Source organism: Miniopterus schreibersii (assembly GCF_964146895.1).
Source record: "Miniopterus schreibersii genome assembly, chromosome: 15".
Classification (NCBI taxonomy): domain Eukaryota; kingdom Metazoa; phylum Chordata; class Mammalia; order Chiroptera; family Miniopteridae; genus Miniopterus; species Miniopterus schreibersii.
Genome location: NC_138115.1, coordinates 20,856,091 through 20,880,466, shown reverse-complemented (window position 1 = coordinate 20,880,466; position 24,376 = coordinate 20,856,091). Strand labels below are relative to the sequence as shown.

Sequence of the window (24,376 nt, the reverse complement as noted above, 5' to 3'; positions counted from 1 at the left end):
CCCAGGGAGTTCCTTTAACACTCAGCTTTCCCTCACCCAACACTGTCACTTCTCCCTTGATCCCACAGGCAGCCCCAGCCCTTTATGCTCCTGGGCAACCACAGGCAGTGCCCCTCACCAACCAGATGGCTGGCCTCCAAGGCCCAGAAGAGACAGCAGGGCATGGAGCTGTGCTCTCAGCCCTACTGTCAGGGGCCCCTTTGTTCCTGAGACTCCCTGGGGCTGGTGACCCTAGGCCACAGCTGTGAGCAAGCTTAGTTCCAGCCTGGCTCCTCACCAAGCTGCTTGAGTCTGCGCTCCTGCAGGGACCAGCTCTATGGCCTCATAGGTGAAGCTCCCAGCGGCTCCTGGGGAGCTCTCCATGACCAGAGAGAAGTCACTGCCAAGGCTGGTGGTGCTGCCACGGTCCTTTCGTCCTGAAAGACGCCAATGCCATCAGTTCAGCACATTATCTTCTCCCAGTACTGGTCCCCTACCTCTTCCATACCATATAACTGGAGAAAAAAATTTCTAGAACAAACAATTCCTGTGCGGTTTATACTCAGAAAGATGCACAGAGGAAGGGAGATCTGTTGGGGCCTATGACTCACTCAGCATGCAGATATCTTCCAGGGTGAAGCCTGCATCCCGGGCTGGCAAACTCTTCCTTCTGTAAACAGAACCCAGAATGGTGAATTCAAGATTGGGCTGGGGTCTCCTTTGACCCTTCCCACCCTCATGCTGCCTACTTGGGAAAGAAGCTCCAACTCACTTAGCAATTCATGGAGATAGGTCCTACCTAAAGTATTGCAAAATGCCAGACCCACTGCAGGCAAAGCCTGCCTCCTCCCTGTCAGCTTGGCCCCTAAGAGTTCAAGTCTGGCCAAACACACTAGGAGCTTGAATTTGAAAGACAAGGGAAAAGACAAGGGAACTCAGGAAAGACACCAGCTCTCACAGGGCAATTGTGGGCAAGACTCCTGCATTTCCCAGACTGGGAGAAGGCTCTGCTGGTAGTGATGGGCTGCACAGTGAGTGGTGCATAAACACCTTGCAGTAGTCCAGGGAGGGCAACAAACCACTCAGGCAGAGGAATTGGTTTCTTTGGCTGGGTTGTGGGCAATTAGAAGTCCTCCTGTCCTTGGGCCGGCTTTTCCTACAGCGAAGCACCTGTCCTTCTAGCTACAAGACCACTCATCTGGCCCCAAACCTTTCTGATAGTATGACTGCAGGCTGACCCCAGCCCTGCGTCACACGCAGAAGTGCCACTTTACCCATTTGCCTTCACCAGGGACCCTACCTTGGCCTCAGAGGGAAGGCAGGAAAAGGCCAGCCTGCCAAGCATGCAGGCAAGCTGGGCCAGGATAAGATGGCAAGTGAGACCCTGCCTGCCCTACAGTGGCCCTTCCCAGAGCATCTTGGCCCCAGAGTGAGAAAGCAGGCCTCTCCTTACCTCTGAGTCTTCAGAGAAGAGAACTCCTCAGAGATGATATGCTTCAAAAAATTGAAGCAGAAGAAGAAAATCTAAAGAAACAAAAAGTAGCACACATGAAAAGATAGCCTTCTCTAGAGAGAGGAAACTAGGTGGCAGAATGCCCCGGAAAGGGCAGCCAGACCCCCCGGTCAACCTCTGCTGGACAGTAGCCCTGTTGGGGCGCCCTGCTGGATATTCTGGTCTATAAATGGAACAGGTGGTAGAGAGGGCTTAGCAGGCCCGGCAAATGCACTTAGACTGGGACGAGGAAGGAAGGGATCATGTTTCCTTCCTGGGAACGCACGAAGGTAAGTCAGGGATTTTTCAAACTCTTCAGATTCAACACCCACATTCTCAAGCTATTGAAAAGGATGACGAGCACCGGAGCTTCGCCCCTCAGCCTCTAAGAACCCCGGGGAGAGAGGCTAAGAAAGAACAGCTGGGAGGAATTATTTGAGGCAAGGAGATTACATGAACACAAATTAAAGAACACAAAAGAAGGGAGAGGAATCAGGTTTTGTAGACCTGGGGGGTGCCCAGATTTAGTGGTTCAGGAGAACCAGGGGCGAGGGGCAGCCACCATTTAGCCCAGAGCCTGCACTGTTCAGGAGCTGTGAGGGGCAGGTCTAAGCCTGAAGCGGGCAGACAGGAGAAGGCTGCTGACCTCCAGCCACATGCCCACCGCCCTTCTCTTCCAGCCATTGCCCCAGTCAGGTGGACCTCCATTAAATGCACACAAGGCATGGTCTTTGCAATTTTGGGGATTTTAAAAAATATATACTTATTGATTTCAGAGAGAGGAAGAGAGAAGGAGAGAGGGAAATATCAATGATGCGAGAGTCACTGATCGGCTGCCTCCTGCACACCCCCTACTGGGGTCGAGCCCAAAACCCGGGCATGTGCCGACCAGGAATTGAACCTCAATCTCCTGGTTCATAGGTCAATACTCAACCACTGAGCCACACCGGATAGGCAGTCTTTGCAGTTTTTAAACTCCCCAGTAATCATGAAAGGTACAGTCCATGAACCCCTCATGGTATCCAAGAGCCCTGTTTGATTTCCTAAAAAAAAAGGGAGCATCAGCCAGGGCAGGTATGGCTTAGCGGTTGAACACTGATATATGATCCAGAAGATCGAGGTTCGATTCCCCATCAGGGCACATGCCTGGGTTGCGGGCTTGATCCCCAGTGGAGGGCGTGTAGGAGGCAGCCGATTAATGACTCTCTCATCACTGATGTTTCCATCTCTCCCTCTCCCTTCCTCTCTCTGAAATCAATATATATATATTTTTAAAAATGAGCATCAGGTCAGTATGAAAATGTTGTTACATAAAATTAAACAGGTGTTTTCACCAAAGACTTTTTAGTCTTTAATATGCTAATGTGCTGTGAACCTCAAAGACAAGGGAGAGGAACAGAGTGCTGTTTAATAGGCCTCAGTTTTTTGTTTTTATTCTTTAAGGCATCAATGTCTTTCTTTCTTTCTCTCTCTCTTTCTTTTTTTCTTTTTTTTTTTTTTTTACAATAATGTCAAGTCTAATCTACCAAATATAACAGTTGGATTTGTGGAGCATCTTTTGCCTGGGTGCCACACAGTAAACAGAGGTGTCTTAAAATAATTGATGGGTAAGGTTAAGAATGGGTGGGGATGGGGGTGGGGAAGGGCAGAGGAGAGGCCTCAGAGGAGACTGGCCAGGGATGAGCCATGACCCTCAGGGACCCAGGGGTATGGGCTCCCCTGAGTTAGTACCCAGGCAGCACATGTGGGCTGGCTGTTGCAGACTTGCCAGCAGCTGCTGCCAACACAACCATGCCCTATCATGCAATCTACTGGACAAATGGAAGCTCTTCTTACCCCACCTCCCAGCACCCCCCAAAAGGGTTAAGAATTATAAAAACAGCAAAAACATTATAATGGTTACATATGAAATGCTGTCCTGCATCTTTGTTTCAAATATAGCAGCTGCCCCCTCCCCTCAGCCCCCCACCCACCATCCCCACCGACCATCTCCCCTCATGCCCCCACACCAAGATGAAGAGGAGGCTCCAGGCCATGGGGGGCTCCTTGTCTTGAGGGGCTGCTGCAGCAAAAAGCATTAATGTCTTGAGTGTCTCATGGGGGTAAGAGAAAAGCCCACACCCTGAAGACCAACCCTCCCAGCTGAGGGTTGTATAAGCCAAAGCACGGCCAGGGTTTAAATCCAGACCCCACTAGGCTCAGCCTCATCTTTTGTGAAGAGTCTCTGAAGGCAGAATCTGGCCTGCTTTGGGGGTGGAGGAGATGGCATGAAGGGCAGAATGTCCTGGAGCGCCAGTGAGTCTCAAAATGAGAGTGCAAAGGGGCTTTACGTGCCGATTTCAATGCCAAAGTCAATGCCTCTAACAGAGTTCACAGAGGCCTCTGAGGAGCTGGCTTATGAGCTCTGTAGCCCTGGCAGATGCGATAAGTCCTTGTAAAAAGAGATTTGGAAGGGGTGAGGAGCAGCTATGAGGGAGGAACAAAAGAAGGAGGCACAAGATAAGATGCTTGGAAAAGAAGGCAGCCTCAGGAGAGAGAAAGATGCTTCAGGAAAACAAGGGGGGGAAAGAGGGGCAGGAGAAAAAGAGCTAACACTGCGGGACAGCTCCCACGCTGGGCACATGGACTCATTCTCTTTGTGAGACAGCATGATTCCCAGCAGGAGACTCAAGGTTAATCACAGTACCCAAGGTCACCCAGGTAACAAGTGGGACAACTCAGATTCAAACTCAGGCCAGACTCTAGGTCTGTGTGCAGGGAAAACAAGGATACTAAAGATGTAAAGACTGTGAAAAACAACAAAAAAGATGGAGTGTGGAGGGGACAGAGAAGTGCAGGAAGAAGGGACAACCCTCAGACAGGAAGTAGGCCCTGGAGCCCAGCTGGCCATGCCTGGTCTGGGGCTGGGCTGGTGGGAAACAGCAGGAAAGGACCCTGCTTGCATGGACGGCTCTGGGACTTAAAAGTTGCCGAGTGGGTGTGATGAGAGTGGAGGGGGCAAGGAAGAGCATCTGGGTTTTAGCTGCAGGATGAGGGGCAGGGAAAGGACTTGTAAACTGGTTCCAGAGCTGAGTGCAGAAAACAAGATCATGTGTGAGAAGGACGGCAGCAAGAGGAAGGGGAAAGGACTGACACGGGAAGGTCACAGGTAGTGTGTGGGCAAGTATTATCTCCACAGTGCAGGAAAGGAACTGAGCTCAGAACGAGGCTATTGTGCTGGTGCTTTTCCTGCCATGCTTCCTAATCCCAGTACACACCAGGAAAGGAACTGCCCTAAAGTGTGGATAGAAACAGACCGCCATCCTGTCCCTCTTGTGAGTAAAAGAGCCCAAACTTTGAGCCCTGGCATGTGCTCGCAGAGTGGGAGCAGTACCCACCTCCTCTCCTTTGCTGAGCCGATCTACCAACATGTGCCTGCAACAAAAAGGCAAGGAGGTCAAAGACAGCAGCGCCGAGACAGGAGGGCAAACGGCAACCCAAGTCACAGGGACTGTGGCTTTGACACCACAGCCTCAGGTGGGGCCTGACCAGCACCTTTCAGTCTTTCTCAAGGGGGTGGGAGGTTCCTCACTTCCAACACTGGCACAGAAGCCACTACACCCATATACACACAGAAACGTAACTCTCAAGGCACTACCCCCACCCAAAACCTGATGTTCCCAAAAGGCTTACCCAAAGAGGAACCAGTCATAGGCCACCGTTAGGTAGAGGATCTCAGCAGGCTTCAGGGACGTGTGGATAAGCCCATCCTGGAAGAGACGGGGGGGGTCATGCCGAGATCAGAAAGATGCCTTCCCACGACAAAGCACCTTCCTCGTTCCAGGAGCTGAACCACAACCACAAACCCAGTGACAACAAGGCTACCCAAAAGCCCCAGAAACAGGGTTAAACACACCTCACTCCAAGCCTTCTACTTTCTGGAGACAGTCCTACTGCTCCCAAAGGGTAGATCTTGCTAGGGGCCTCTGAATGCTCCCTGACCCCACAGCCCAGCCCATCCATACTCACAGCCCACAAGGAAAGGCGAAGAAGAGAGATGAAGAGGGGGGTCCGATCCCAGCCTGAGATACAGTGTACCAGCAGCCCGCTGTCATCTACTCAGGAACCACAGAACAGAGGCCCAGAAAAGAAGCAAACATAGCTGATGAGAAGGAAATATGTCACCCCCTTGGCTTGGTGAGAGAGCCAGGCCACCCCTGGTCTCCCTCTTCCTGGTGGGCCTTCCCAAGACTCTCCAATCTAGTCCCACAAGGGGTGGGTAGTGGACACCCATCCGTCTGCATCATCTCTTTCTTCTGCTATAGTTGAGTACTTTTAGAGAAGCAGTAATGCCTGGACGGTCACTCTTCCCAGGTCACTTAGGTGGGGCTGATCTGCATGTCACTGCTCAGCATTTTTCAGAAAAGACAATTCACTGTGCAGGGCTGTCCCAAGAACATTTAGGATCCTTGGTTAATACCCGCCAAATGCTAGTGGCCCCTCCCTAGTTCCCAACTCTCCAGAAGCCCCCTCCAGAGGTTATACTGCCCCAGATAGAGAACCACTGCCTAGCTCCAGGGACAGGAATGTGACTTTTTTGCAAACCTGGCCACAGTGACAGGTTCAGAGATGGGCACCTGACCCAAACTGGGCCAATGAACATGAGCTCTGGGACAGAAGCAGTCTCTCTCTTCTGGGGAAGTTAAGATGGAAGGAAACAAGTTTGGGATGGTTGCAGGTCATGAAGCTAATTAGACAGTGAGTATGAGAAATGGAGATTCTTTGTGGTATTTGTTAGGCAAATGGCTCTGCTCTTAGGCCTTGTTGGTTATATAAGTTAATATATTTCTACTTGTTCAAGTGAGTGCAATCCCATGGAATTCCTGATTGATATTGATAAGTAATAATCAGTTTGCCCCAGAGACACAAGGCCCATCCAATCAAAACAGCCAACTAGGGTGGACTGACTGGGCCTCTAAGGGCTTTTGCATGTGCCCAGTAAGAAGCCAGGACTGATTTTCTCTCATCTTTCTGAATTAAGAGGCCATTCCGGTCCCCCACACAACACTGATGCTCAAAGGTCACGTGACCCAGTGCAGAAACATCCTGTGTGTGGTTCAGGTAGTAACAAGTTCATAATTTTGTTTACTAGGGTTTTAAAGACACAGAATAAAGTTGCTAACGGACAAAGGAATCCCCAAATCCTTCTACCATAGAGCAAAATAGACTTGTGTGGCCCCAGCAAACACACATTCTCAGTGTCACGACCTGGGAATAGCCAGGAGATCCAATGGCTGAGGGCTCAGGCACAGGCATACTCACCATCGCTGTTAATTATGGAAAGCAGCAGTTTCAGGTAGTTTTGTGTTTGTTGCACCAGGTCCCAACTCTGTAGGGGAAGAAAGAGAAAAGGGGTCTAGGAATAGATTAACTCAGACTGAGAATCTGAAGTATTTAAAAAATAAAACGCTAAGAGTAATTCTGGGGCAACAAATACTCAGGGCTCTTGGTTCCAAATCCCAGATAACTAGAGACTTCATTCCCCATTCTGAGAGCTCCCTCCACCTCTCCCTGCACCTTCACCCCGCGGCTCCCCCTTACTCAGTGTGCTCTATCCCAACATGACAGTGAGGAAGGGGAAGCCATGCAGAGGCCTGGGCAACCCACAGCCCCACACCCTCCAGCAGCAGTCATCCATTAGCTTCCTCTAAGCCCTGGGCTCCCCACATGGCTCTCCAGGGGTTAGAAGCAAACAAAGAGCCTTGAGCTGGTGGCCACTGCTGCAAACAGAGAGAGCCATTCCTTCATCTGCTATCACATCACAGGAACCAAGGAAAAGATTAACCTTCTCACCAACTATGTTTCATTCGCTTTTTACTCCTAGTCACTGCATACTCTGTCTTTTGATGAATAAATGCAGTCTGTTTGGCAGACAGAATCTTTTAAAACAGGAGGCCCATGAGGTGGGAGATGAAAAATAGGCAAAAGCTGTAAAGAGATTGGGATCTCTGTTCTAGCCCAAGAGGCCTAGACCAGATACTCTTAGAAACAGTCCCCTCGGAATCTGGAATTCCAAGGCGGGGCTTGACCCAGTTCTGCAGCCCCTTTCCCCCTAGCAGGAGCAGCCTCTCAACACAACTGTGTATCAGTGTTCTAGGGCTGTGCAAAGAGGGCGGAGAATGCCAGTGAGAGAGCACTTCCCGGGGGGAGGGTGAACACGAAACCTGTAATTGGAATGGTTTTCCCAGGAATTTAAAACAGGCTCATTTACCTGACCCTCCCAAGGCCCCTGGCGAGTTCTGACCCACTTTCCGCAACTCCAGAGACAGTGCTGCAGTGCTGCACTAATAAAGTCATTACCCACAGGAGCACAGGGTCTCCACTCATCTGGCTCACACGTGTCAGACACACCACAGCCAATAGATTTCCTCAGAGCTGTCATTTTTGAAACGTGAGGAAAAGCAGGAGCAGGAGCTATGTAGCACAAAGCCCAGGGAAGTCAGGTGGGCTGGGGGAAGACTGCAGCAGCTAGGAGTGACGACCCAGACAAGGACTGGAACCTGCGGAACCATGGTGGTTATTTATTTGAAGGGGACCCTGACAACCAGGGAGAGGCAGTGCTGGGGTAGGAACCACAGGCTGGGGAGTGATTGGTCGGTAAAGGCCCAAGGTCACAGAGCTAAGCTGAGATGGGGCATGAACCCACCTGTGCCAAACTTCAAAGTTCACATTCTTAGTCACATGCTACACTGCAGGGACTTTTCTTGCAATACCAAAGAAACAAAAGTTTGAGGGGACTGCAGGATGTGAGGAAGACCTGGGAAATGCACTAAAATCTAGGCTCACCCGACCCTCTTATCTGACATGCTCCATGAAAAGGTCTCTGGGTGCAGAGTTAAGTACCATGCCTCTGCTTATATGTCTATGACTGGAGTACTCTTCCTGCTTGGCTGCAAACTCCTATGCAAAGGCCCAGTCCCATTATCTTCTCTACTGTGGCCACTGGTCAATACCTTTACTATGCAGGTGATGGTTTTGTTGTTGCCTCTTTCTCTACATTGAGCCCAGCAAGTACTGAGACCATTTTGGCATCTCTGCATCTCTAAGGCTTAGTGCTTAGAGACTAGGATACACCTGTAGAACGTTCCTTCATTGCCTATTCATGGGCAAGGGCTAGCTTGAGGAGAAGAGGACACTGGAAGGGGTCTTCGGGCACAGAAAGAAAACGCAGACCTCTATGGAATTCAATGTGGTCGCGTGGAGGGCAGCAAGACCCACACATGCACTGCCACAAGTGCCTTCCCACTTGTGGCCATCACTGAGGGGCTGGCCCTGGGACGCAGTGCTCAACAATGACCTAAGCCATCATGGGGCTGTAGGAAGGGGAAGGCAAAGTGAATTGCTGCAGGTGTGCTGACTAAAAGAAGACCTCTAGGATGCTGTGGGACCATGTAGTTGGTGCGGTGAGCCTAGCCTGATCCATGGGGGCCATTAGGGAAGGCTTCCTGGAGGTGGTGACATGTGTATAAGAGGGGAGGGAAAGCAGACATAGCATGTGCAAACTGGAAAGCACTCTTTCCATAGGGGCTAAAAGGCCAATGTGGCTGGAGAGGATGGCCAGTCACAAAAACAAGGCTGGGATGTGGGGAGCTGAGTCCTTGGACTAAAGTCAGTGGTGGGTTTTAGGGAAGGGGATGACAACGATGACCTTGCTCCGTGATTTGAGGATTGCTATCTGTGAGGCCCCATTCAAGTGCTTTACATTCACTGTTTCCAGTTACCCCTTAATGTGCCCCACGTTCAGACACGAGATTCACTGAGATGACAGTGGCCTGAACTAGGCTAAGAGATGGAGACAAGAAGAACTGCAGAGCCCTGGCTGATTTGGCTCAGTGGTTAGAGAGTCAGCCCACAGACCGCAGGGTCAAGGGTTCAATCCCTGGCCTTGGTCAGGACATGTGCAGGAGGCAACCAATCGATGTGTCTCTCTACCCGTCTTCCACTCTCTCTAAAGATCAATAGACAAAATATGCAGGATTAAAAAACAACAACACTGGAGAGTCACCAGGGACAGAGATTTAAGAATTAATGGGAAGTAGCAATGGATGTGGGGAGAGAAAAGCACCCAAATTTTGAGTTTGAGTATCTAGATAAATGGTGGAGGGCCTGGTGGCACTGTAGGTTGTGGCCAATTCCATTTTGGACAGCTTGCGTTTGAGGTGGCTACACAGAGGGACACTTGAGAAAGGCAATGGAGATGCAGATCACCAAGAGAGGCCTGGCCTGGGCAACCTGGCAGTGAGCTAATGGACTGAATGATGAATGAGATCACCTGGGAGATGAGGAATAATGGGAGTCCTGGACCCCCATACTGAAAGGGCTGAAAGGCGAGACCTACAGCTGGCTGAGGAAGAGGATGGTAGGGGGCCCAATGAGACCAACCAGTTGAGCAACTGGGAAGGCTGGAATCGTGGGAGGAAACCCTGACCTTCTACCTTTGTGCCTGAAATGTTATTTGTGTTCACTCCCTTGAGTTAGCAAGCTAGTAGCCTAGTTCTTAATTATCATCACTAAAATCGGTCTGGCATTTCAGTTAAGAGGACACTTTCACAGTGATCGTATTTGAACCTCGCCACAACGCTGAAATAGTTGTTGTCAACTCCACTCTCAGGTAGAAGGGAGGTCATTACTCAAGGCCACAGAGCCTTGCAAGAAAGGCTGAGCAAGCTGGGGCCTAAATCGAGGGCTTCTATCTACTTCTCACACACAGGACTCCTTTCTAGACACAAATGTCCTTGGCAGTGTCAACATATCGAACGCCTACAGTTGCACCTTACTTGATGAGTAAGTAGTTTATCAGATCTAGTTTGTATCTATGTAAGGAGAAAGAATGTGCCAGAGGGAGAATAAGTGTGGCTTGGGGTAGGGCCTACTTGAGACCTCTGCATATAATAAATTAAGAAGAAAGCCTCTTGGTTCCTTTGGCCAATCAATCTAGGTGCAGCCTGGGGCTTGAGTTCAGGCAACAGGGGTTTCCCCAACCTATTCCTTCTCCAAGTTTATGGGGCACAACAAACACTGGCCTGCTCTCCTTCCTAACACTCCCTCTCTTGTAGAACCACCTGCATAGAGAAGACCTGACACCACTCTAACTCATTCACTCAAACAGTCCTGGAGCATCTGCTCTGTGATTAGGGGCTGGATGTACAAGATAAAACAATGCAACCACAGCCTCTACCTTTACAGAACACATGCTATCAGGAAAACAAAAGGTCATATGGGAGCACCTAGCTGCCTAACAGGTGGGCCGGGCCTCTCTGAGAGGAGACCTCCAGGCTGGATGGGAATTGTCCAGACCTGGGGTGGAGAAAGAGAGGAGGGAAACAGTTTTCGAGGTATTCACTGGCTCAGCCTTCCCAGCTGTAGGCTCTGTGCATTTCTGTGCCGGGCATGCATAGGCCATGGTTCCCGTCCTCCTGGAGCTGTCTACTGGAGACAGGGAAGCAGGTCTCTAAATCAGTGACCACAGGTCAGTGGAAACTTCCATGATAGCTATGCCTAGGGGTCAATGGGAATGTGGATATAGGCATCTGACCCTCTGGGGGTGGGGGAGAGGGGATATCAGGAACGTCTTCCTGGAATGGACACCTGAGCCAAATCCTGAAGGCAGTGTGTCAGCCAGACAAGAGAAGGTCAGGAGGTGGCAGCCAGGCAGAGGGAACAGACATGGAGAAGGTGGTGGGAGAACAAGGTCACTTGTCCTGGCTGAAGCAAGTGGCAAGGAGACTGCTGACAACCTTTGGGCTTGCAGTGGACTAAACACAGCAGAGAGATGGATCCATCCAGTAAGGCTGGGGCCTCTTCCAGGTAGATGGCGACAGAGATGAGCACAATGGAAATAATTTTGAAGTTTCTATAATCAAATGAGGTCAGGCAGCTCTGCACTTCCTCTGGCAGAACACACATTTAAAAGGAAAAATGAAAAGTCACTAAAGCCCAGAGCTGGAAAGCAGACACCATGAGGTCCTCCGGAAACAGAACCCCCTGGTGGACACGAATCTTTGAGTGAGTCACGTTTAGGAAGCTTGGATTTTCTGGGCCAAGAGCAAATCAGGAGAGAGAGTAAACAGAGAAGCAGTTCCTCCTTTCCTAGGCCATGAAAGGTGAGAGGGCATCAGCCAGGCCTTCAAGCATCTGCATGAGGGACTTGTGGGGCAGGCACCAAGGGTTCCCTTGGCCCCTTCCCTTATTCTGCCCTGCTCGAGTCAGGCCCCTCACCTGATACTGGCTCCAGTCAATGTTTAGAGAGCAAGTCAGGAACTCGGGGATGCTCAGTGGGGCATCAACGTAGTCCTGGGGACAGAAAAGACACCTGTGAGATGCGGGCTGGCCACCAGGAGAAGTGATGATAACAGGGCAGGTTGTGGTCCTGAAGGTGTGGCTACCACAGACGGCCAGGATGTCCCTCCACAGTGCTTGCCTTCTCCTAGCCAGATGTCTGTGCTACTCTGGGAATGAGAGCTTAAAAATGAAAGGGACCAGGTACTTCTGCCCAGTGGAGTTTTCAGTTGGCCGTCTGTTTACTGCTGAGACAGCTGTGACGGACCTGTGTTCAGCCTCCAGCAGGCTCCTGTGGCCTGCTCCCACCGACTGGGAAAGGAACAGAATCCTGGTCCCACTCTTGACACAGATGGTGGAGCAAAGAGGAAAGACTCTCCTAACTTGTCCTTGAAAACTCCTTTAAAGAAAGGGAGAAATTAAAGGGGGAAAGGGAAGTATGTATGATGAGAATGTAAACATGTATATACAAGAAAAGGGAGAGAAAACAATGAGACTCATTCAGGAAAGAGAAGAAAAGGCAGTTGTTTTCGCCAAAAAGATCACTAGCTGTTCTCCATGGTCTCCCTTCACGAAGAAACAGAAGGCCCAAGGTGATGAATGCTTTGTTCATACCTGCTTCCAGTTGAAAATGAGCCCTTCAGCCATGTAATCCCGATCCTTATATTCCTTGAAAAATTCACAGCCTGGAAAAGAAGGGCAGAGTTATGGCACACTCTTTCTAGCCCAGTCTCCTGAGATGCCCCTGAGCTCTGCAGGACCGAGGGGGCCACCAGCTCACTCACGTCTCCACACTGGCAGGCCCCAGATGAAGCCACAGTTGACATGGGGTGGGGAGAGGGGACTAGAATGGGCAAGTGAGAGGCAGGGAACAAGCCTCCGAGCCACTCTGGTTTCTAGTTATATGCCTTCCCAAGGACGCACAACCTGCCTGCAAGCCTCTCTGTATCTCTCTCCATCTGTGCTCACTGGTTATTGGTGACTTCTCCCTCATTTGAGGTCCCCAGTCCCACATGCACCTGAAGTGTCAACAGCCAGCAAACAAAAAACGTGGCTTACAATGTGAGCCCTGTCAGCACTATCTCGGCAATTTATGTAGTTACTGAAGATGACTCCCCCGCTGCCCTAATACCAACCTCGCAGGCCGTCAGTGAGGACTGAACATTGTAACACACAGTGGGCCACAGTGCCTGAACTGTGACAGGCGCTCAAGAGACTCCTCCATCTCCAACAAACCTGGCCAAGACGCACTTTTCTGTATCACTCACTGGAAAAATGATAAGAAACTCCACTAGCGTAAACCCACAGGAACATAGAGAGGAAAAGTGGAAAGAAAAGGGCTTAGGCAACATTCCCAGCTTCTAATCTCAGCTTTCGCTTAGCTCCGCGACTGCGAACAAGCTGAATTCTCTAAACCCTGATCTTCTCGTTTGTAACGCAGTTAAGGATAAAATGGAATAACGCGTATGAAATGCCTCGCTCAGCTCTGGTGCAAGTGACATTCACATGGCCGCATATGACCACAGTGCTGCTGCTGCAACAAGAGCCCAGTGCCAGGCAGCAGCTTTCAGCCAACTGTTTGGCTCTGGAAGGGTGAGGCTTGCTCACACCACAGCACAGGGAGCACCCACGTGCTGCTGCGGCTTCAAGCCACAGGATGGGAGAAGGCAATTCGAGAATAGCTTCTTGCAGTTCCTCTCAGCTCCTCAACCAGGGCCAACACAAACTTTGGAGGACACATGACTTTGGTCACACGTCCCAGTTTGGTGAAGTCCCCAAAGGCAAAACAGTTGTTCAAATTCCGTTGAAGTGGCTACAAGCCAAAAATATTAACAGGTAACTCCCTATAGCTACTCTTGAACCAAGTTCCTGTCTGAGGTCACCCCAGGGGAAGAAGAAAAGGTTCCTTTGGAGATGAAGGTCTGGAGGCACAGCTCACATGTTTTGTAGACTTGGCTCTCATCCCTACACACTTCTGCACTCTAATCCCCCAAACCTCACTTCTGACTCGAAAGTCAGGAAACAATCCTCAGCTATAACACCTCAGCCTATTCCTAGCTGCTCACTGGGAGAAAGAAGAAATATAAATATCAGACAGAGAGCCTGAGCTTATGAGCCCAGGTTTAGAAGACATCAATTATCTCTCAGAGCTCCTGTGAAGTGCTGTTTTCCCAAACTCGAGCTGTTCAAATCAACACTGCAGGCTCTAGGATGAGTTCTGACCAGCCTATGATGCAGAAGCAATTTTTTGTGAGAAACAAATAGAATTAAAATAGACTTGGTACCCAGGGCAATTTCTAACATTCATTACCTGAACAGGCTTCTGAACCTAGTGAGAGGTAAGAGGAATGGGACCAAAAGTGGGGTGAGAACAGCCACACTCAAGGAGGAAACAAATTAGGCTCATGCTGGGAGTTTTCAGTCCCATCTATTTCAGTTCCCTGAGGGAAATGCTCTCAGAACACTTCCCACTTTCAAGGGCCAGTCTAAGCACAAGTTGGTTTGACAGAACTAGAACTGATACCATCATAGTTCCTATCTTGGATTCAAGGTCATTAGCAGGCTCAACTGAGACCCTTGAACCTCAGCAAAGGACATTTCATTACTTGGTTTGGATAATGGTAATTTTGTTTCTTTTCCTTTTTATGAAGCAATACAGGCATGCAAAGAAATTCAAGAATATAAGTATAGAAAATAAAAAGTGCATCTCCTGCCCGGCTGGGCGTGGCTCAGTGGTTGAGCGTTAACCTAGGATCCAGGCGATCGGGGTTCGATTCCCGGTCAGTGCACATGCCCAAGTTGTGGGTTTGATCAATGACTTTCTCATCATTGATGTTTCTATCTCTCTCTCTCCCTCTCCATTCCTCTCTGTGAAATCAATAAAGATATATTAAAAAAAAAAAAAAAAAAAAAGCGCATCTCCTGTCCCCTTATCTGTATGTGCAATAGTATCTCCCCGACCTGTGGCTCTTTTTTTATCGATTCCTCCCACCCACCCCTCAATACATCAACTATCAGATGTAATTTATAAACACTTTGGGAAGAACAGGGCAAAAATTCACAGCATATCATCTTACAATTTTAGCATATTTCCTTCTCGACCTTCTGTGTAGGCACTTTTCCCCTTACACAGTCAAAACTGTACTACAGCGCCCCTCCTTATTCATGGGGGATGTGTTCTAAGACCTCCAGTGGATGCCTGAAACTGCAGATAGTACCGAACCCTATATGTACTGTTTCCTACATGTACATACACTTTACAGCTTCTCTTTGGTATATCTGCCTTGCCAGCATCACTATTCTTATGCTTTGGGGCCATTATTAAGTAAAATAAGGGTTACTTGAACACAAGCAGTGCGATACCATGACAGTTGGTTGATCTGATAGCTGAGATGGCTACTAAACGGCTAATGGGCGGGTATAGCGTAAACAACGTGGATAAGCTGGACAAAGAGATGATGCACATCTGGGGCAGACGGAGAGGGACAGCGTGAGATTTCATCACACTACTCAGAATGGCACGCAATTTAAAACTTATGAACTGTTTACTTCTGGCATTTTCCATTTAATATTTTCAGACTGTGGTTAACCAAGGATAACCAAAACTGCAGAAAATGAAATCGCAAATAAGGGGGGACCACTTTATATTATTTCGTATCCTGCTTAGCATCTTAAGCATTTTTCCATGTCAAAAAGTTAAAGCATTTTTCTACAACTATATATTTCATTCTATCAATGGTTGTACCACCATCATTTACATAATCATTATTCTGATTAATGAAAACATTTCCCACATTTTGCTGGTATAAACAGACGTGATGAACATCTTTACCCCCCAATTTAGCAGGATTATGGCCTAATAAATAACTGAGACAAAAGGTGTTAACATTTTGGGAGTCTTGTAACAAGTTGCCAAAATACAGCAGAAAGGATACTGTGCTGTTGTTCTGGAGCAGTGGTTTTTAAGCTTCTAGCAAAAATAGTTTTTGTAATGAAGTCCTACTTAGAACCTAAATATAAACAAAGAACACGACGCCTGGTTCCTCAGGCAATGCAGACCTTTCCTGTTCTGCAGAGAACTTCAGCCTGTGAAGCGCCCCCAAAGCATCTCCTGGAAGCCGAGAGCCTGGTCTGAAATCCAGATCTATCTGATAGCTCCAGTGTGGACGCCCTGGTTGACACACTCCTGTCCTGGAGCAGCTCTGATGTTGGCAATCATTCTCATGGAATCATTCTGGTCTGCATCTGCCCAATGTGGCTCTTAGGGAAGGGGAGCCTCCCTGAGCCTTTCCTCCCATGTACCCATCGTCTGGCCTGGTGTTTGCCAAGTGCCTGTTAGGAATGGGGCTGGTATTTTACCCTGAAATAAGCACCATTATTTCCATTTTATGGAGGATGAAACCGATGCTTAGAAGGGTTAGGGACTTGTTCAAGGATGCACAGTTCTACAGCTGGGACTCAAGCCCAGCTCTGCATGGAACCAAATGCTATGCTGGCAGAGAAGAGTGAAGAGACACTGTGGTGGAAGCAGCTGTAAGAGTACCAGGCTATCTGGGGTCACCAGCTTATCCTGATGAGGATATGCTCTCCCCACCAGGCACCAGATGAACTTGCAGTTCTAACGAGAAGGCCTCCTGGCTATACAGCAACCTGCTGTCACTGGCCTGCCCGTGCTATTGGCTATGTGGTTCCAGGATGAGGAGACAAGGTCCAGCACAGGACTGAAGGCAGATGCTGGTGCTGAGAAGCAGGAGAGATGTTTCAAGGAGAAAAAGTATGCTTCCTGCTGTTTGTTGACAAAGTTTTACGCTGCTGTTAGGGCTCCTTGGACTCCCTTGCTGAACAAAGAGGCACTGCCAGATAATTAAATGTCACCAACTGGACCAACACATCTCTACTATTCAAAGAATACTGTCTGGGCCATACATGTCTGTGCACCAGAGACAAATGCAGCTAGCTCTGTGCACAGCAAAGTGCTCTGCAACATGGCGAGTCCACCACCAACTATGTATAATCGGGGCAGAGCAATTGTACCCTTCTACCACCAGAACAGCCTTGCAAACAGGTTTCACATCCACTCAGGTCAGAGTAGCATGATTCGCTGCTGACCCTGAGTCCTAATAACGCCTTTTTATCCCTTACCTGCACAGAGCACTTTGATGAGCATGATCTAACCTTCACAACAAAACCCTGAGCTATGCCGTTTTTGCTTCCAATGACACCTGAGAAAGCGTCAGGCTCCGAGAGGTGAAGTAACTCGCTCAAGGTTGTGGCAGTGAGTGCCTGAGCCAGGACTCAATCCCTGGACCCCTCCGAGTGGAAAGCCTCTTTCAGGACAGCGCCCTACCCTGAGTGTGAAAGCCTACAACTGGGAGCCACAGTGGGCAATGCTGACTGCCACAAGATCCTTGCAGACAACTTCAGGACACTTATGTGCCTAAGTGCAAAAGGCCTACAGACAGCCTCTGAGAGCCCCCGGTCCTTGGAAGCCTGTCACTGGACTAGACCCTGAAAAGAGCTCCCTACCTGGATACGGGATGGAGAGGAGAGTGAAGTCGGCATAGCGCTGGGCTTTGTCCACCTTCTCGGAGGAGGTTACACTACAAGACAGGACACAATGTGTTATGACATCACAACACATACACACCATCCCCAGTGAGTATTATAAGAACTTAAAAGAACCTCTTGCTAAAGAAACTACTCCTCAGAGTTACAAATGATTTCCATCAGCAGTGTTTCCTTTGAACAATTAAGAAATGTAGCTGCCCCCTACCCTAACACATCAAGGGAGAGAGGTTCCTCTCCCTCTAATACTGCGGCAACCACAACAGGAACCTAAATGTGCAGCACAACCTTCCACCTAAGCCCCACAAGTGAAGGCAGCATAGCCACTCGGACCTGGAGGGCGGCGTTAAGATGAGAGCCAAATAACTTGGGGACTCTCACCTCAATACTCACTAAGGACACTTCTAAACGGGGACAAACAGCATCTGAAAGGTAAAGACTTAGGGCTGTCCTGACAGATGAAGGAGGAAGGGATAAGGGACTATTCAGATATCTGCAGATAGCTGAACTGTAACTTAGCCTCAGTATGCCTTATTTTCTAGGACGACCTCAACATAATTAAAAGTCTATTATAAAAAATAAATAAAATTTCAGAAAAGCTCCTACAATTGCATCTTCCTTACCCAGGTTCCATTTTTTCAAGTTTTGCCTTATCACATGAAGATTTGGACCATATGCAAAGTAAAAATTGGATATATACTGATTTTTGTTTGTTTGTTCCACTACAAAAGAGACTCTAATCTACCAGATATGGTGTAGAACTTGGAGCCAAAGGAAAACCTTCAAGGGTGTCTAGGAAGAGGACGCAGCAGAGCACAGGTTAGAGACTCCTGGCTCCTTCAGTTACTATCTGGATGACCTTGAGCAAGTTACTTAACCTCTGTGCTTTAGTTTCTTGCCTGCAAGATGGGCAACACTAGAACCTGTCTTGCAGGCCTGTTTGAAGATACAATGAAAGGAAGACAGAAAGCCTACAGCACAAGGCCTGGCACGTGGTGAGCCCTCAGTAACTGCTATGTGCTACCACTAACCCGAACGCCTGTGGACACATCACCTCTGCCCATTTCACAGTGGGTGCCCTGTACTTACTTCATGCCAAACTTCACCTTCTTGTTCTCTACCATCAGGTCACAGATGTATTTCACTGACAGGTACCGAAGCAGCTTGATGTCAGAGCCTCTGACCTTATCAAAAAGATGCGTGTCGGAACTTCTGAAACAAAGAGCCAGAGGGAGAAGTTGCACTGCACATTCATTAAGAAAAGTCTGGGGGGTGGGGACCGTGTTCAAGGAAGAGCAGATGTCATTGGCAAGAACTTGTTTCCCTTCTCCAGAAGAGGGAGGAGAGACAGGGAAACTGTTTCTAGAAAAGGTGCAGAGAAGGTGACTTTCTAAGAGATTACCCCTCATCCTTCTCTGGGATGCATTTCAAAGCAGCAATTTTCAGCCCGGAACCAGGAAAAGGCCTTTTGGCCCAGCTTGACATTAAGACAGAAGACTCAAGGTAATCTCCAAGTTCTAAAAAGCAGCAAGCTGGTGGCTGATAGTCTTTGAGCTTCCATTAGAGTTTATATCCCTCCACCTTTATGACCATTTTTAGCCATGGCTTGGTCATAATGTAACAGACTGAGATTCTTGATGGTAGATGGACCTTTTAAAGCTATCGTATCAAATGATTGTGAAATACTAGCAAGTGAATTCCTTCTATTTAGCAGGCCTATGAAGCAGGAGAAAGATAAAATCTTCCTAATCCCCAGACTGCCTTCAGATCAGTCACACAGATTAAGGCAAAAGTAGAACGAGTCAACAGTCACCATTATTTTTTTTTAATGCCCACTGCTTAGTTGTCCCTGGCAGTCTCCTCACCAAAAACAGTGTTAGGCTGTGGAAGCCGGCCTGGCTGAGGCAGAGGTCGTCTGACCTCGGGGGAAGAGCCAAACATTCCTGAGCACAAGCCAGCACTGCTGCTCTTGGAACTAACAGGCAGAACCCCAGGCACAGTGTGATGCCTTCCAGGGACTGAGCCATGATCTGAGGCAGCTGATCTTACTAGGGTGCTCATGTGCATTCCAGAGACACTTGATACCAGTTAAAGACTTCCCATGTGGTACACACTATGCAAAGGAGCTTTTCCAAAATATCCTATAGTGTTGTTTTCTAAAAACATTTAGAAAGAAGGTACAAAGAGAGTGAACCAGCCCATCTCCTGCCTTTAAGGGGACCTAAGATACTGGTTTGTATCAAGTAATCTTATGGCACCAGTTATACAGCTGTGGAGCTTCTCGTCTCTCCATCTCTCACGTGGGTACTGAAGCCCTTTCCGTGTCTCAGCACCAAGTGTGCTGTGTGACACCTGGCAGGCAAGCCGGCCGTCACCACCCTGGCCACACCCTGGAACCTGTAGGGCTTAAAGACAAACACAGGTGTCTGGGCCTTGTCTTTGTAGTACAAGGAAGCCCAGGGCTGGGACATTATCTCTGGGATCCTGATATAGAGCCAGAGTGAAGAAAGACTGCTCAGGTATTCAATAAAGTCAGCTGTGGTGTGAAACTATGTGATGGACTTCAACAACCCCATTTCATGGACTTGACAGTGGGAAGAAGGGAGCCAATCCACTCACCTGGGCCAGGGATGAATTTGAATCAGTATGAAAATGGCCACCACTGGTCAGACACCCGACCCCAAAAGCTTAGACACATAACAACCTGGCACTGACCGAAGAGCACAGTCCTCCTCCGTGATGTCCTCTGCATCCGCCCAGGCATCATCTGCACCCCCTGCCAGAGAAACCTGTCTGTCAGCACTGAGGTGGTGGCATGGGCTCCACCCAGGGGCTTCCCAACCAGCCTCATTCCCCACCAGAGCTCCACCCCTACCGGCAGACCTTGTGTCTTTTCAGCACCAGACGTCCCATATGCTGGCAGTCTTCCATCCCAAACATTGCCTCAGGTGATAAAAGGCCCCTAGTCTCTCCCCAGCTCCTACCCCTCTACCTACACCACTGTGGCCGGCGGTGGAGGTTCTCTATGACTGGGCTCTTGCTCTTAGTAACAGAGGACACAGCTTAACATTCACCTGAGAAAATATAGTTGTAGCCAGTACGTCCATACAGCTCCCCCCATCCAGCCAGTGTGGCTGACCTGCAAATGTGCTGCGGGAGAAAGAGAATTTCCAGGGTCAGATAGTTTTTTAGGGTTTTGTTTTTTCCAGCTTTATTGAGATATGACATTATGCAAGTTTAAGGTGTACAACATGCTGATTTGATACACTCATATACTGCAAAATCATTACCACCATAGTGTTAGCTAACACCTCCATCATGTCACATAATGAGCATTTCTTTTTTGTGGAAAAACATTTAAGATCATCTCTCTGCATCCCTGTTCAGGTAGCTCAGTTGGTTAGAGCATCGTTCCGATACACCAACATTGTGGATTCAATCTCCGGTCAAGGCACATACAAGAATCAACCAAAGAATGTATATAAGTGGAACAACCAATTGATGCTTCTCTCTCTCTCTCTCAAAAAAAATCCTCTCTGCGATTCTCAAATATAACTATAATCACCATGCTATACATTAGATCCACACAGAACTTCTTTGTCTTATTACTGGAGGTTTATACCCTTTGACCAATAGTCAGTTGGTTTTCTGAAGTACGCAGTCAAAGGAACACTTGGACTCCTGATTCTTCTAAGCCAGCAAAATGGGTGCAGGGACACTCACCGAAGTTTAATCAGCACTGAGGCCACAGCAGTCAACCTGAAGTATACCTAGATTTAGATTTAACCTACAGCCTCTTTCAAGGGGGTAGCTCCCCAGATGAGTAGCACCAGAGTGTTACTAACTGTAATGGACATATTTAGTGGTTGTCACATGTGTACTTGGGTAAGGATTGGTGGTTATCACACGTGTATGTGTGCTGGGCATGGTACTGAAACATTTACACCATCTTTTCACTGTTTTCACAATGAGCCCATGAGGTAGATGTGGCAGGTGGCAGGCTGCTTCACAGGCACAGGGAGGTGAAGTGACGTGGAAGGTCATACAATGAGTAGCTGAGATTTGGTCTAGAACCACCTACCCCCAAAGCCTGTGTGCTTATGGTTACCTGGAACTGTGTAGTGCTGGACGAGCAACCTTTGAAGCAGGAGGGCCAATTATGGGAGAAATATATGTTTGTTTGTTTTTAAAAAGTTATTATATCTTCTCTCTCCCCTGTATCAAGGAAATGTAGTAGCTAGAGATGTGCAGTCAGGGTGGCTGAGAGATTACACTAGAGAAAAAGGAAGCTGCAAGCTGACAGAGAGGGGGTGAAGCCATTTCTGAATGGGTCACACAGTCTGGCAATGTAAAGTGGGTCTCTAGAAGACCACAAAATACTGCCTTCTCCTTCTCTACCTGTAAGATAATGGAAATGGTTGTGTGAGTCGGAACTTCAGGCATTCTAAGGTAGTGGCAGCCTGGGGGAGGGGGCCGGGAATAGAAAAGCAAATATAATCTGGGCAGAGTGGGGTGCTTTTTCAGTGCTGGGGGCAAGAACGGAAGGTCGCCTAAAAGTCTAAGGGCTTGGGCTGGAATTTCTGCTGGCCTAAGCAGGATGAACTCTGACAGGAACTGCTTAACTTTTTCTAGGTCCAAAAGCATTTTGAAAACCTGATGAAAACGATAAACTTTTTCCAGAAAAAAATGTACACACCACACTTTACCTACACTTCAGGGGTTTCTGGACCCTCCTCCCAAGTGCATCTATGGACCCAGCTCTAGCCCTTGTTAAGAGCCCCTGTGCGAAGGTGACCGGACAACAATTAGGAGCAGCAAAGTTGAGAGCAGCAGCAGGGAAGTATCAACCCCCAGGCTGAGGACCCCAAGACCCTAATGATAAGTGGGGAGGGGTCTGATTCCTGAAAGCAAGACAATGGGGCATGTGGCTTGTTTGAGCTCTACTGGCATGTGTTATCAGGCCCACCCTTCCCCATCAGCTAAGCGGCTGGCACCAAATCCACTCGTCTTTGCCATTTTTCTGTAAAATAGTTTCAGAGCACACGCACACCCCTCTTTGAGCTCTGAGGCGTTTCTTGAACTGCTGAAGGTTCAGGTACCTCTTTCTGCCCTGTTCTCCAATCCCTTTAATCTGTACTTGTCCTCTGGTAACTGAGGCAGCCAGAGAACTAGTCAGGAAAAGAGTAGCTAAGTTGGCCTACTCATCAAGTGGGACACCAACCTCTGTGGGAAGGTCCTGGGCTGGTGTCGGGGAGCTGTACCCCACTTCAGAGTCTAACTCCTGACGGCTGCTCCCTAGCCTCAAGGCTCCCATTCATAACTCATCATTTCTGTGCCTGAAGCTTAGCTCTTAACTGGAAAAGCGGGGTGCACTCTGAATGCTCTTCATTTACCTAATTCTGAATGAGGAATACTGCTCTGTATAATTCGCTAATCTAGCAACCAACTCTGGCACTCAGAATAAAAGTGGCTGACCTCTGCTCCCCATCTCTTAAGGGGGGAAGCAAAGAGAAAGATGATTTGTCCTAATTTTAATTGTCTAAAAAACAGATACAAGAGTTAAGAAAAAAAATGGCATGGGAGAACATACTACCCTTAAATGCTTAAACTGAGGTTTAAAAAATATTTAATAATATATCTTACTTAACCTACTATATCCACAATATGTGAACATATAATCATTTTAAAATTATTAATATTTACATTCTTTTATTAAGTCTTCAAAATTTGATATGTATTATAGCACATCTCAACTAGGATGCTTTATTTTCAGCATTTAAAGGGAAATATACTGCTTCTCGGCCTTTTGGCTAAGATCAAGTGTAAAGGGAAATGTAGTCCTCTCCCAAAATAAAGCAGTGTTTAGCTAAAAAAAAGTCCTATAAAATGTAAATTAGTTGAAATAAAATAAAATTAATGAAAATGGAAAAAAACAAGAAAGCTAGGGTAGCAATACTTATACCAGACAAAATAGACCTTAAAACAAAGGCCATAACAAGAGACAAAGAAGGACCCAGCAATCCACTTCTGGGTATTTATCTGAACAAAACCAAAACACTAAATTGCAAAGACATATGCATCCATATGTTCATTACAGCATTATTTACAATAGCCAAGATATGGAAGCAACCTAAGTGTCCATCAACAGATGAATGGGTAAAGAAGTGGTGTGTATATACAATGGACTATGACTCAGCCATTAAAAAGAATGAAATCTTGTCATTGGCAACAACATAGAGGGATCTAGAGGGTACTGTGTTGAAATAAGACAAAGAAAGACAAATGCCATATAAATCACTTATATATGTAATCTAAGAAACAAAATAAACAAGCAGACCAGAAATGGACTCGTAGATACAGAAAACATTTTGGCAGTTGCCAGATGGGTGGGGGTTGAGGGGATGGGTGAAAAAGGTGAAGGGATTAAGTATAAATTGGTAGTTACAGAATAGTCATGGGGTTCTAAAGTACAGCATAGGAAATATAGTCAATAATATTGTAATAATTATGTACGGTGTCAGATGGGTACTAGATTTACTGGGGTGTTCACTTCGTGAGTTATATCAATGGCTAATCACTGGGTTGTGCATAATATTGTACATCAACTATAATTATAAGTAAAAATTTATTTAAAAAAAATAAGGTACAAACTTCCAGTTATAAAATAAGTCATGGGGGTGTAATGTACAGTATGGTGACTAGAGTTAATAATACTGTACTGCATATCTGAGAGTGGTTAAGAGCAGAGATCTTAAAAATTCTCATCCCAAGAAAACAAAATTGTAACTGTAGTGAGTTAATTGGACTTATGGTAGTGATTACTTTGCAATACATACAAATAATGAGTCGTTATGTTGAACACCTGAAACTAATATAATGTTATGTGTCAATTATACCTCAATTAAAAATAATAAAGAGCCCTGGCTGGTTTTCTCAGTGGTTAGAGCGTCGGACCCCAGGACTAAAGGGTCCTGGTTGGGGCCCGTTCGAGAGGCAACCAATCGATGTGTCTCTCTCATATCA

At 47.7% G+C, this 24,376-nt stretch overlaps 1 protein-coding gene across 7 annotated transcripts in view; it reads right to left on the bottom strand.

Moving 5' to 3' along the window:
• The window catches only part of MTMR14 (myotubularin related protein 14), a 46,523-nt gene that overhangs the window by 13,867 nt on the left and 8,280 nt on the right, over positions 1-24,376 (bottom strand). For 3 of the 7 annotated variants that reach the window (XM_081159425.1, XM_081159423.1, XM_081159427.1), the window contains exons 4-16: positions 20,428-20,503; positions 20,069-20,129; positions 18,443-18,565; positions 17,315-17,388; positions 12,404-12,474; positions 11,729-11,803; positions 6,773-6,839; positions 5,480-5,565; positions 5,144-5,220; positions 4,849-4,885; positions 1,433-1,503; positions 591-649; positions 278-416 (exon numbers count right to left, since the gene is read on the bottom strand). In XM_081159425.1, coding sequence (XP_081015551.1) covers positions 278-416; positions 591-649; positions 1,433-1,503; positions 4,849-4,885; positions 5,144-5,220; positions 5,480-5,565; positions 6,773-6,839; positions 11,729-11,803; positions 12,404-12,474; positions 17,315-17,388; positions 18,443-18,565; positions 20,069-20,129; positions 20,428-20,503 — 1,016 coding nt within the window. The remainder of the gene's footprint in view (positions 1-277; positions 417-590; positions 650-1,432; positions 1,504-4,848; positions 4,886-5,143; positions 5,221-5,479; positions 5,566-6,772; positions 6,840-11,728; positions 11,804-12,403; positions 12,475-17,314; positions 17,389-18,442; positions 18,566-20,068; positions 20,130-20,427; positions 20,504-24,376) is intronic. The other 4 variants (XM_081159424.1, XM_081159426.1, XM_081159429.1 and 1 more) reach the window with 2 other exon arrangements.